This window comes from Danio aesculapii, chromosome 6 (assembly GCF_903798145.1).
Source record: "Danio aesculapii chromosome 6, fDanAes4.1, whole genome shotgun sequence".
Taxonomy (NCBI): domain Eukaryota; kingdom Metazoa; phylum Chordata; class Actinopteri; order Cypriniformes; family Danionidae; genus Danio; species Danio aesculapii.
The window spans coordinates 40,099,111-40,112,294 of record NC_079440.1 but is presented as its reverse complement, the minus strand read 5'-3'; the positions used below and the strand labels follow the sequence as shown (position 1 = coordinate 40,112,294).

Below are 13,184 nucleotides of genomic sequence, written 5' to 3'. Positions count from 1 at the left end.
GCACTGAATTTAAATGACGGTATGAGAGAGACAGCCTCGCCTTCATTAAAAACCCTGAACGGGCAAATATCCAGCAAATGTCTACAGCTAAAACAAGCGGAACCAAATCAAGGTCTCCATCAGACCAAAAGAAGAGAGCTTGTTTCTATAAAATAGAGATTAAGGACAAGGTACCATGATGGAGGTGAGGTCCTCGCTCTCGAAGCGGCTGATGGCCAGCTCCAGGGATTTGTAAAGCGCAGAAGACACACGCTGAGTGATCAGGCGGTTCAAGTCAATCGATCGTCCAAGGAGCTGCAAGAGAAAAAGGACAAAACAAGACGAGTGGCATTAATCAAGAGTGGCATTAATAAACAGAATCAAATACATGAGCACAATGAAGAGTTGTCGTGCGTACTTGGACGTGTCTCTGTTTCAGCAGCGTCTCATAACGATTGGAGGAAGGCCACGAGATGTTTGCGCCCTGATTCTTACATTCGGCTCTTAGTCTTTTATCCAGAAGGAGACTAGAGAAGAAAAAAAATGTTGCAGAAAATAAGAAGATCATTTTAAGTCTCCTAAGTAGGGCTGCATGATGCTGGAAAAATACTGACATTGCAATATTTTGTTTTCCTGCGATATATATTGCAATATGAATAGAATTTCATAAGATGATGCTATTTTGGGCAGCGCGATGGGTAGCGCTGTCATCTCAAAGCAAGAAGGTCGCTGGTGCGAGCCTCAGCAGGGTCAGTTGGCATTTCTGCGTGGAGTTTGCATGTTCTCTCCGTGTTCATGTGGGTTTCCCCCGGGTGTTCCGGTTTCCCCTACAAGTCCACAGACATGCGCTATAGATTAATTAGGTAAGCTAAACTGTCCGAAGTGTATGTGAATGAGAGTATATGGGTGTTTCCCAGTGGTGTGTTGCATCTTGAAGGGCATCCGCTGTGTAAAACATATGCTGGATAAGTTGGCGGTTCATTCCGCTGTGGCGACCCCAGATTAATAAAGGGACTAAGCCAAAAAAGAAAATGAATGAATGAATGACCCCATTTTGGATAGAATTCATAATTTTACATTGCTTGGGATGATTTTGTACAAGAGCACATCTGCACTATACTAAAATGCACTAAATACAAAAAAACTACTTAAAGCACAGATGAAAACATTAGAACAAAGATCAAAAATAATATCTTTATGGTTTTCGGTGGAGTCTAACAGAATTGAAGTACAAAAAAAACAATAATCAAATCTAAAATGACACTCTATAGTCTTCATTGTTTAAATAATTAAACATTTACTCTTTGTTAATGGTCCTGTGAAGTGCTATGAAATGAGCATGTTTTATTTGATGTTTGACGTAATCATAACACAAAGGGAGGGTGGGACATTTTCGTTTTATTTTTTAAATGTAATGTAATATATTTATATAGCGCATTTATTGTGTATGGCCATACACCCAAAGCGCTTCACAATCATGAGGGGGGTCTCTCCACACCACCACCAGTGTGCAGCATCCACTTTGATGATGCGACGGCAGCCACAGGACAACGGCGCCAGTGCGCTCACCACACACCAGCTATAAGTGGAGAGACAGTGCCAATTCAATGGATAGGGATGATTGGGAGGCCATGATGGTTAAGTGCTGAAGGGAATTTGGCCAGCACACCGGGCTTCCACCCCTACTTTTTACAAGAAGTGCCATGGGATTTTTAATGACCACAGAGAGTCCAGACCTCAGTTTAACATCGGTGTTAAAACAGCCAACAGCGTTTTGTTTTATTACTGCTCTGCCAGTGAGAGTGGTTGAGCTCAAGTGCATCAAATGAAAAGCAAATAAGAAGCGTCTTCAAGGGGGCGAGGCATGCCAGATACTAGAGAGCATTTGATAGATGAGAAACTGTAGTTTGAGGTGATGTGAGAAAAAAAAATTATTGCATATATGTGGAAGTGACAAACTATAAGCTTTGCATGTTTATATCGGTTTTATATCTTCTAAACACAAACTTTGTCACTGTTTTGGAGCTCACAAGCTAATACACATCTTAAAAACTAACAGTACTGATACGAACATCTTAAAAACTTGATTTTAATTTCATGGGACTTTTAAAGTGGCAAATTTTATCATTTCTTGTGCCCACATGGTTTAATTCGCTTGAAATCTTACAGTCAAAGGTCTTAAAAACAGATCCAAATAAAAGATCTTTCACACTATTAGATTACAGTTATACTCTGCAATGGGTCCACATATCAGGTGTGCTGAACTGTGGTTCTCGGTTAATTAATCCCTATTTGACATCACATTATCAATGCTGAAACGATATATTGTGCAGCCCTACTCTAAAGTAACTACATAAATACAGAACGGTAATGTTATACTGTATATCTGTCCTGAAAGTACACCTGATGGTGGAGAAAAAAAAGTGTGAAAGAAAAAAAAAATGGGTGGGTGAAAAAAGTGTGATAGGTAAACATATTTTTGAAAGTTTTTGCGTTCCCTCGCAAAAATGTTATTCGAACACTTCCCATATTTCTCTCATATTTTTAATCCTATAAGCATGTTGAAAGTAATATAAAAATGTCTGAATTCACTTTCTTTTCATTAAAGCTGTGCGTCGATCAGCGCCCCTCATATGCAACCTCTGAATCAGTGAATGCATGCAAGCGCTGACTGACGGACGCGCTCCATATGATGAACTGATTCCAGATCAGCTTCTGTACACGCCATTTAAAGTGACACCTCCGTTATCAAACAAGTGAAGAGTAGCAAATGTATCTCTCGTTTTGTTTTGTTTGATAAGAGATGTGTCACTTACCACTGATATATAACGAAAGCATACTTTAACCGTTTGTCCTCATTTAAAAGGAAATTAGTGGTGTATATTACAGTAAGTGCATTTGTCTGTTTAAACACATCCAAATCCCAAATTGCCCTGCACTTTAGCTCCTCCTTAAATGGCGTGTACAGCTGATCTGGGAGTCAGTCAGCGCTTATACATGCATTCACTGATTCAGAGGTTGCATATGAGGGTCACTGATTGACGCACAGCTTTAACGGAAAGAAAGTGAATACAGATATTTTATATTAATTTCAACATGCTTTCAAGATTTAAGATATGAGAGAAAAATGTGAAAATACCTAATAATAGGATATAATGATGAAATACAGGAGAATCCCGGCAGAAACAGGAGGGTTGTCATGTATGAAGTGTTTGTTGAACAGTTTTGCAAGGGAACGCAAAATATATTCGCGTTCCCTCGCAAAACATATTTGCGAGATAACGCAAAGCATCTTTGCGAGGGAACGCAAAAACTTTCAAAAATATGTTTACCTATCACTGTTTTTTTTTCCTCCCACCCATTTTTTTTCTTCCACTAATTTTTTTCTTCCACCATCACGTCCCTTCCGGGTCTCTGTATGAAAGCAAATCCTGCTTGATTACATTTTAAAAGACAGACATACCTTCCGGCAAGAACCTTGTAGTAGGCAAAGATTTGATCAGCAAGTTTGTAGACAAACTGGTCAAAGCAGAGGTTCACCTGAGAGAAAGAGAGAGAGAGAGAGAGAGAGAGAGAGAGAGAGAGAGAGAAAAAAAAAGAGTGCAGAGGCGCAATCATTTAATTTAAGATTGGATCAAAGTTAAAGAAATGAAATGAGAAACGCAGTAACAGCTTCAAAGGATTTTTAGATGAATGCAGAAGGTCAAGAGGGCTTTACCTCAGCTTCAATCTCATCATAAAGGAACTGCTTTTTAAACTTAGTGAGAGCGTAGTGTGCGCTGTCGTTGTACAGATCCAGAGAATACAACACATACCTGGGGACATCAATCAGACTTAGAAATGCATTTCATGAAAGCATGTCTTTTATACAAGTACCACAGTAATTTATGCATTTAGAAAATAAAATAAACAAAACATTTCTCACTCCATCATAGAAGCCTCTTTAGTCTCCAGGATGTGGTCGGTGAGGATCCAGGGCATGGACATCTCAATGGGGAACTGGATGCGGCGGCCCATAGTGAGCTCCAGAAAGAACTCCCGGAACCAGAGCTGGGACAAATCACAGCACTGCTGTAGAGTCTCTGCAACACAACAAGCATGCATGAGAGACTAAATATGAACATTTGTGACTCCTTTTCACATTTTACAACTTTAAATTCAGCATTACGGTGTGTTTTCATTTGGAGTTTGGTTTTCTTGGTTCTTTTGGCATAACAAAAATAAGTTTATTCCTGGAAAGATAGAATTTTTGCACAATAATATTTTGATTGTAGATTTGTTTATATACACAAATGTAGATTAGCTAACGTTTCTTGTTTTGCCGCATTTAAGAATGAGTTTAGAACTTCTATCTTCAATCCATAAAGCATTTAAAAGCTCTCTAAACATCTGTTAACAAACATGAATTAACCCCTCATTCAATTTTCGAAACACTGAGAGAAACTGGGGTTTACCCCTAAAGCCTGCTGTATCATATTTGAAAAGAAACCCCAAGTCGTCTGTGTAGATTGACAGCTATATGAGCATGTTGATGTAAATGATGCAAAGCATGTGCACTTGTGTGTGGGTGCACTTGCATGTCTGTGTGTGGGAGAGAGAGGCTACACTTATGATGACAGAGGAATATATACAATATACAAAAGTTTGTTGAGAGATTGATGCAACTGATGTGGTTTGGTTGTAACAGGCTTTGAATGCGTGTTGCAACAATGTCACATGGCATGGATCACATGCTGGATGGCAAGTGTTTACTGACAACTCAGAGCTGTGCACACCAGATGAGCACATTCTATTGATGAATGCTATGTTTTTGAATGTAAAACTATACAGATGGCACAGCAGGAATTTGAACAGTGTCCTGACTGCCAAAAACATGCAGGATATTTGCTGAAATTTTACTAGAAAACTAGCTCAAATAACTGAAAAGTTATATTCTTTGGTTTTTAATTATATCACTTCATTCAAAACTCTAGCTAGGGTGTGAGAGATATTACGGCCCTGTTTACATGAATAGGTTTTAGTTTTAAAATGCGTAAGTTTTGCTACGGTTACGCCTTCCGTCTACACTAGAGTTTTTGAGCCTTCGAGTGTTTTGAAAACGCTGAAGAGGTCATTTTGGTTTTAAAACGCTGCTGCTCCATGTCAATGTGGATGGGGTAGATGCAGATATCTGAAAACAGATGAGTGGCTGCAGACATTCGAGCTACCTGATTGGGGCTTTTTCTCAATATTAAGTGCACAAAGTTCAGTCTTGCATCCTTTCCTTGTAAGTTCAGACTTCACAAGTTTGATATGGAAACAAACTCCCGAAGATACGTCGGGTAAATCTTCAAAGGGATCAGTGTAGGCCACTTTATAAGGTCATTCACATCACCCTGACTACATCTTAACAATAAAATAAAAATATGATATAATGAATTGCCTATTTTTAATTGCCTAATATGATATTAACAAGACACCTAAAATGTTAAGGCATCATGTAGCCATTTATTTATATGACCGTCATCTTCACTGTATATTTATAAGAAAACGGAGGCTATAACATAAATGCGTCCTTTCATTTTCATTAAAAAATATGAAACATACCTTGTCTATTTTGCTGAATATCATATTAAATAATCAATAATAGCCATTATAAAAGTATAATGTACAATAAGTTAAAACATAGAATATAGAATATAGAAAATAGAAAATAAAGGCAAGCAATCAGTCAAATGTGTAGAATCAGTGTATGTGGTTACAAAAATTCAGATATTAACTTATCTTTGCGCTCAGCCAAAACGTGTTACCTGAAAACAAGTAATAGATTCAAAAGATAGAGACTAAATAAATTCAATATTACGTTTAACAACTATAGTGGGATGAAATCTAGCGGTGGATGCTTGATTAACTGTCCCGACGTGCGCTGCTCTCACCTGTGTAGATGTGCTCAAAGCACCCGCTGACTGGAGCTCAGACGTGCACATGCGCTGCATGCCAGAGTGTGTGTGGTCACGTGATGTGTGTTTTCAGTGGTGTAGTGTGGACGGAGATCTTTTCAGAAAGGCTAGCTGAAACGCCAGTGTGGACGTGAATGGTTTTTGTTCTAAAATGCCGTTTTTAAAACTAAAACGTATTAGCGTAAACGGGGCCTACTGATACTTTCAAGCTGGTCAGGGCAGGTGAGACCTCAGGATCTATTCAAGACCCTAAACAAGATTTTTAACTTAAACTAGTCATGCCCATTTTCTATACACTGCCCCTCCTAAAAACATAATATAGACAGGACAGCTCAAATCAGACTTGTTGCAGACTTGTAATAGACTTGTTTTAGGCTACTCTTGTCACAGTAAGAGAGTCCTGTAGGCTTTTGCAGACTGTAGGACTTCTTAAAGACGCCGTTTGACTGCAGAACAACCAACATGTCTAAATCAATTCTGCTGAAACGAGTCTCCTGGACTGGTTTCTCATATTTTTTTGGAAATTAAGACAATTGGCATATCCAAACAAATTTTTTTTCCATACTTTAAGGATTTAAGTATGGAAAATTCTGTCTACTTTAATTAGGATAAATAAATGCTGTTGTTTGACATTTGTAAAGCAGGGACATTTAAATGTAGCTTAAGTGTCCATACTTTCAGGCTACATTTAAAGCGTAGTGGTATTAAAAAAATATAGTTGTACAACAAAAATATGCTAATTCTAAAAAAATATTTAACAGCTGTAAAAAAATTACATCTAAGAATGATGAGGGCAAGTGTTTAACCTGTTCCTTACCACTGAAGTTGAGCAGATGAGTGTAGAAAAAGGATTCGCGATGAAACTTCTCGATGTCCAGGATGGTTGGCCCCTCCAGACTACTGCGCAAGGTCTTCTTTGATCCGCTCTTATCTGCGACCAGAGACTCCAGCATCGTCCTGACCATATACAGCTACACAGGAACAGAAAGAGGATGCAGATGAAAGGACAGCAAGTCCGATGGAAAGTTTTTTCCTTACATATGCACAGTTATCAAAGCCCTCGACACAGATTCACATTCCTATTCTGCACTGGTCATCCCGCCGCAGGTGGGGGGTTCTCTTCTGCATTATTCTGAGTGCATTAACATGCTGATGGAGGGCAAACAGGTGTCAAAGCCTCCCTAGACATCTCCGACAGGCATCAAAAAGGTTGGGTTGTCTGGATTTGTGTCCTTGGATTCCATCTGAAAATGTGTATGAATGTGTGTCCGTGTGGCATACTGCATTTACAAGGTCATTGTTTGGGTCAAAATGTCTTGCAGTGTGGTAGACGTTTGACCAGTATGACCGTTTGAGAAACAACTATCCTAATATATATTTGCAGCAGTTGTGGAAAGATTACTGAAAAATCATCGAGTAAAAGTATCAGTTGTAAATGACCACCACCGCTGCTCGTTAACCAAATATTAACCAATCAGATTAATATAAAATTATTATATAATTAAAATAAATTAATTGATGTGTCTATTTTGAGTCTAACACATTAAATACTACATTTTAAAATACTGATTTATTTTAACATGCGAACAGCAGCATACAGAACAACAGAATAACAGAACATCTTTAGGCACCTGCAGTGTTTCCAACTTCGTAAAAAAATAAAAATAAAAGAATAAAAAGAATAAAATAAACAGGCCTGCCCTAGATATTTTTCACTTAAATTACAAATGTAGATTACAAAACGAAAACACTGACTGAATCCTTTTTAAGAACCGGCATAGGCTGTTTTTTTCCAATCATGTTTTTTTTCCTCCATTATATAAAAATTGCAGGCTACCTTGAATCGATCGCTCTATGGAAAATATGCATTTAATTAATGCTTCGCTGTAATTCTTATATCCCAAGCCTCAGTCAACATTTTAATAGAAGTCATTAGTTTAAAGATTATATCTTGAGCATCTGATTTTACCTTAAAGCTTTTTTCTCAGTGTGCTTTTATTTTCTCACTCTCACTCACAGTTTATGTGTGTACTGCACGAGATGAAAGACAATGACTAGGCACATGCTGACTTTTTGTAAAGTATAGGCTACTATAGCATATTATATTTTAGTTGTTTACATATGATATTGCATTAATTTGTATGTTTTATAAGCTAAAAAATGTAAGCCTCAGTTTAATGCGGAGTCAAACTACACAGAAAGGCTTACTTCAAATATTGACAATAATAACAAAAAGTAACAAGAGCTTAAAGTGCTTAAAAACTGGTAAACTGAGACTTAGATAGACTCTCTTCAATGATTATGCTTTGCACCATTTATGTAAAAGTACTATGTCAAATAAAGTGTTTTCTTCTACAAGTGCTCAAAGTGCTAAATAACTCAACTGCTTAACTAAAGATTAGAAGTGAAATCAAGGCCATTATCAATTATTTTTTCTTTTTTTGGGGGGTTGTAAGCGAAGTCCGGCAAACTCTTTCTTTTTAAGACATTTGGACCAGAAGATGGAGCTGGTACAGTGGAGGAGGCTGAGGGTCTGCTGTTTGTTCAATCATGTTTTTTTCTTCAGTCAAATAAAAATATCAGACTATCGATAATCGCAAGTCGTGTTGCTATCGATGTTATAATTGTAATTTTTATTAATATTGTGGTATGCAAGATCTGTTAAGTAATACAGCTCTGGATAACTTGAAACAGCGACCACAAGTCTCTCCTCACAAACCCTGCTGTCACCTCAACAGAAACCCTGCAGTTTCATTTCATTGAAAAATGAAAAAGATGCGACTGACCTAACACACCTTTTCCGCTCGAACGCACACAGCGTGCAACGGCAAAACGCAAGGTGTGCAGGGTGCAAAAGCAGCACGAAAAACACTCGTGAACGTTAGTAAACCATTCAACTGATAAAATTCGCGTTCGCTGTGATCGGTCCCTTATGCAGCCAAACTTTAAAAATATATAAAGTAATATTTTTTTAATCATTTGACTGATACAATTAATCGGTTACAAACGCACCTTTTTGGTTAACGGTTAATCGATTAATTTGAGTATCCCTAATTAAACCGCATGCGCAGGCTCTAAAATATTATTATTGTTTTCCCTCACGGCCGCACACCGGAGATCCGGCACCCTGCCGGAATACTTTAAGCCCTGCTGATACCATTAATCGGTTAAAAACGCACCCTTTTGGTTAACAGTTAATCAATTATTATGAACAACCCTACACTTGAAGACTAATAAACTGGTACTCTCAAGTGTAGTGTATGAATTTAGTGTTGTCCCAAATTGAACACTTACATTTCTTTTTACTAAATGGAAATTCAAACCATTTCCCAAGTTTAACGCTTGGCAAATTAGTGAAATAAATGATCAGCCGTGAGTATAAACTCAATCCAAAATAAATAAAGTAATCCAACCTCAGGCCTGAAGCTGTGATCGTTGAGCGCATGAAGTGTTCAACATTCCACACTTCATTTTATTGGTTGAATATGTGCATCATCCAGGTATTTAAAGTGCACTGATGAAGAATACTGCATAAGTGTGCTATTTGGGATGCTCTAATATAAAAAATCTAAATAATTTAACCTGAGGTTATGTAAATGAACAGAAAGTGTTTTTTGTCAACTTTCCCATTCATTTAGACGCAAAAATACTATATATATATATAAAAAAAAAGATTATTTTAATAGATAGTTTACAAAATTAGTTTACAAAAAGCTTGAATCAAAATGTTGGCATCAATTTAACTAATTCAGAGACATAAACCTCTAAACAGGCACTGTGCAAAAATCAAGCCCCCTCCTTTTGAGCTCGACGAAAAAGCTTGATTTCAATCCACACCAACACAAAAGATTGATAAGCCAATTAACTAACCACAGACGAAAAAAATCATGGAAACCATTCTCACAATGAGACTCAATCAAATTAAACAGGCTGTTGAATCAAACCCATGCATGAATATCTCTCTCAAAAATGCCAGTAGCAAAGCACTGAGATCACGTTGAGAGGCAGCACAGATTATAGCTCAAATCCCTGAGGCGCTATTGACATTCAATACGACACCTTTCCACGGCACACCGGATCAGCCGTGCTTCATGCAACATCTGCAGCAGAAGCGACTGGATGATTACTATCTCTTCTGAAAGACACTGGGGGAGCCATCTGTGTGTGTGTGTGTGTGTGTGTGTGTGTGTGTGTGTGTGTGTGTGTGTGTGTGTGCGTGTGTGTTAGTGTATAACAGGTAGGAAAGCAGATAATGGTGTGATTGGTCAAGTTGTTTCAGGTAAGGTGTTGCATGAGGTGAAAAACAGGAAGAGACAGCCAATACAGCTTATGGACTATATCTACAAATGGCTTTATCGAAACAAAATTCTCTTCCAGTCCTTTGATGACTTCGAGACTTAATGAGTTATATTCATTAAAAAAAATTAGATATGCAATGGAAAGCAACATAATTACTCAATAAATGAGATCTGGTAGCCATTTATGACTGCTTTTTTCTTAATATGCTGATTTTGCTGATCTATGGATTAAAGGGATAGTTCCAACTAAAAGTTTAATTTATTTACTATTTACTAGTTTCAAACCTCTGGGTTTTTTTTTTATTCTGTTGAACACCAAAGAAGATATTTTAAAGAAGTGTGAAAGCCTGCAACTATTGACTTCTATATTATGAAAAACAAATACTTTTGAACTCAGTGGTTACAGGTCTATAGCTTTCTTCAAAAAAATCTTTTGTGTTCAACAGAATAAAGGTTTGAAACAACTAAATGGTGAGTAAATGATGGCATAACATTCATTTTGGGGGAACTATCACTTTGAGGCTCCTAAATACTTTTTAAATATTAAATTGAAGAACAAACCGAAGTTAAGCAATTTCGAACAAAATTTGACTGAAAAATTTATTTTGGCTCATAATCAACTTGGCTTCTTTTGATCTGTGGCAATAATGATGTCTGATTTATTCCCCTACAAGGTCAGACAGGAGAACAGCATTAAAAAACAACAACATTAAAGGGCACCTATTTGACCCCATTTCAAGATTCAAGTCTTTTGATTCTCCAGAATGTGTCTGTAAAGTTTCAGCTCAAAATACCCATCATAATATTTATTATAATCCCCCCTATTCACATGTGCCTGTCAGAGTGTGTCTCAATCTCTGCCTCGGCTGCGTCAGATAAACAGCACAGTGACAGACATGAAGGAAGCAGATCTTACATAACGTTTGCGAGAAATACTACAGTAAGAACTTTCCCAATGATTATTTGATGTATTTGTTGTGGAGTTAATTCAAGCCTTTCTGCAAGGATGATTCACACACAATGCCGTTACAAAGTTCACGCACACACACAGCGTGCATGTTTAACTTGCACTGTTTTTGCACGGCAAATGTGACCAGATGCACATCAATATCTACTGCTGTATGGATATCCCTTATGTTAATTTACAAAATAAACCTGATTTAATGTCCAAAATCTGGGATTGAAGCGTCTTCTTTTATAATTGTACTGACACACGGATGTGGTGATAAAGTAAAGATGGTTAAATCACTGTAATTCATTAACATGCAGTGTTTTAAAAATGTTTTAAACTTGTAAAACTAATTCTTGATCACATTTGATTATCACAGAGAGCTGAACAGAGTTGCTTTGCTCACGCCCTGTCTTGTTGATATGATTATAAGCGCTACTCGGGAGACATGTTCATACGCGGCACTAATCCGCACTCCTACGTCACGCTGTGGTGGGCCTCAAAATGGGAGAGATTTTGATCTTATTTTAATGTCAGGAATTTTTAAAAAAAAGAAGCTTATTGTGGTTCTATCACTCCAATATGACTGTGGAGACACTATACCCACACAAAGTTCTGTCCAAACAGCTTCAACAAGATGATTTTCATCATAGGTGCCCTTTAAGTTAGCAACATGAATACACAGGAAGGTCAATTAGCAGAGCTTGTACCGTCACCATCATGTTTAGCGGGTAAAATTGAGCAGCGTGACACGTTTACAACCCCATCTCCTGTAGCACAGGAATGTCAGAATGTTCAAAAACAGAAATCCACCAGTCAGCCTTTTTGAGTTTCAGTTTCCCCTCAAAGAAAGAATCATAAAGAACTTAATTTGAAGTATATCAGGACTTTAAGGTGTCATTAAGATTGTGCTGTGAATTTTTGAATGTGGAAGGCCATGTACACATACTAAGTCACGCTTTATTTCAAGGTACAATTCTCAATGTGTCGAGACACATTCACTTCCACACATTGTAGCCATAGAAATCATTTTGTTATGCTGCTTGAGGTTACAAGCTAGTATTTTCTTATCGTATTATGTTAACGTATATGCAAGCACATTTGTTTGTAGTGCAAGTGGTTTAGCAGTTTGTAATTCCTATTTGTTTTTCATAGTCATTTACTCACAGCTGTAATTAAATCCCTCAACGCCTCAGTCTTAAAACATTTGGAGAAAAAGAGCTTGCAAAACAATTTATATACTCAATTGGAATGCTACAATGACTAAATCTGTACAGATTGCATTTCTACTCATTTTAAAAACTGGGAACTGAAGAGCTGCGTACTTGAGTGCTGGAGGGTCCCACGGCGCGGCGAGGAACTTTGATATCAAATCCCCCTTTAGGGTCCTTCTCTCCCCGCAGCGCTGGGTCATTATGTGGCTCTCTGCCTGTTTCCCAATCACACACGGTCTTACGAATAGCCTGGAGGACACTAACACAACAACAAAAACAGTCAGTTTATACAGATCTAAAACTCTACTGCAGAATCTGTCTGCACTATCGTACCTCTGGACGACGTTCTTCTTCTTCTTGATGGCCTGGCGCAGCGGTTCTCGGAGCGTGACTTGGGCAAAGTCTTGCAGAGCTGAATAGATGGTGTGACGGATGGCATGGTTGAACACACTTTCCATTCGGCCCATCAACACCTGCAAGCCCTTTATCATGGCGAGGACCTAAACACAAGCAGACAGAAGCACATTCAAATGTTGAATTTATGAACACAGAGTAGTTTTGAACTGAGTCAGACGCCACTGGTGTTCATTTAGGCTCGGTTTACAAATGGAATTGCTTTTTGTTCAATTGTTTTAAAAGTATATGATAGGGAGACATTACTGTTTGCAGCTACAGTTTTATTCTGTGTCTCATCCACTGTCGAACACTTTCCTGATTTATTTTTATGAATATTGTGAAATAACCTTGCACAAATTGCATATGAATGTGAATGGACATAATCATGCTATTAAGCTTACTGGAATGT

The 13,184-nt window shown here is 37.8% G+C and overlaps 1 protein-coding gene across 1 annotated transcript in view; it reads right to left on the bottom strand.

Moving 5' to 3' along the window:
* The window catches only part of cyfip1 (cytoplasmic FMR1 interacting protein 1), an 86,195-nt gene that overhangs the window by 32,316 nt on the left and 40,695 nt on the right, over positions 1-13,184 (bottom strand). Inside the window, exons 14-21 of the mRNA XM_056460161.1 lie at positions 12,713-12,879; positions 12,491-12,638; positions 6,736-6,889; positions 3,905-4,061; positions 3,698-3,794; positions 3,443-3,519; positions 398-506; positions 175-294 (exon numbers count right to left, since the gene is read on the bottom strand). Coding sequence (XP_056316136.1) covers positions 175-294; positions 398-506; positions 3,443-3,519; positions 3,698-3,794; positions 3,905-4,061; positions 6,736-6,889; positions 12,491-12,638; positions 12,713-12,879 — 1,029 coding nt within the window. The remainder of the gene's footprint in view (positions 1-174; positions 295-397; positions 507-3,442; positions 3,520-3,697; positions 3,795-3,904; positions 4,062-6,735; positions 6,890-12,490; positions 12,639-12,712; positions 12,880-13,184) is intronic.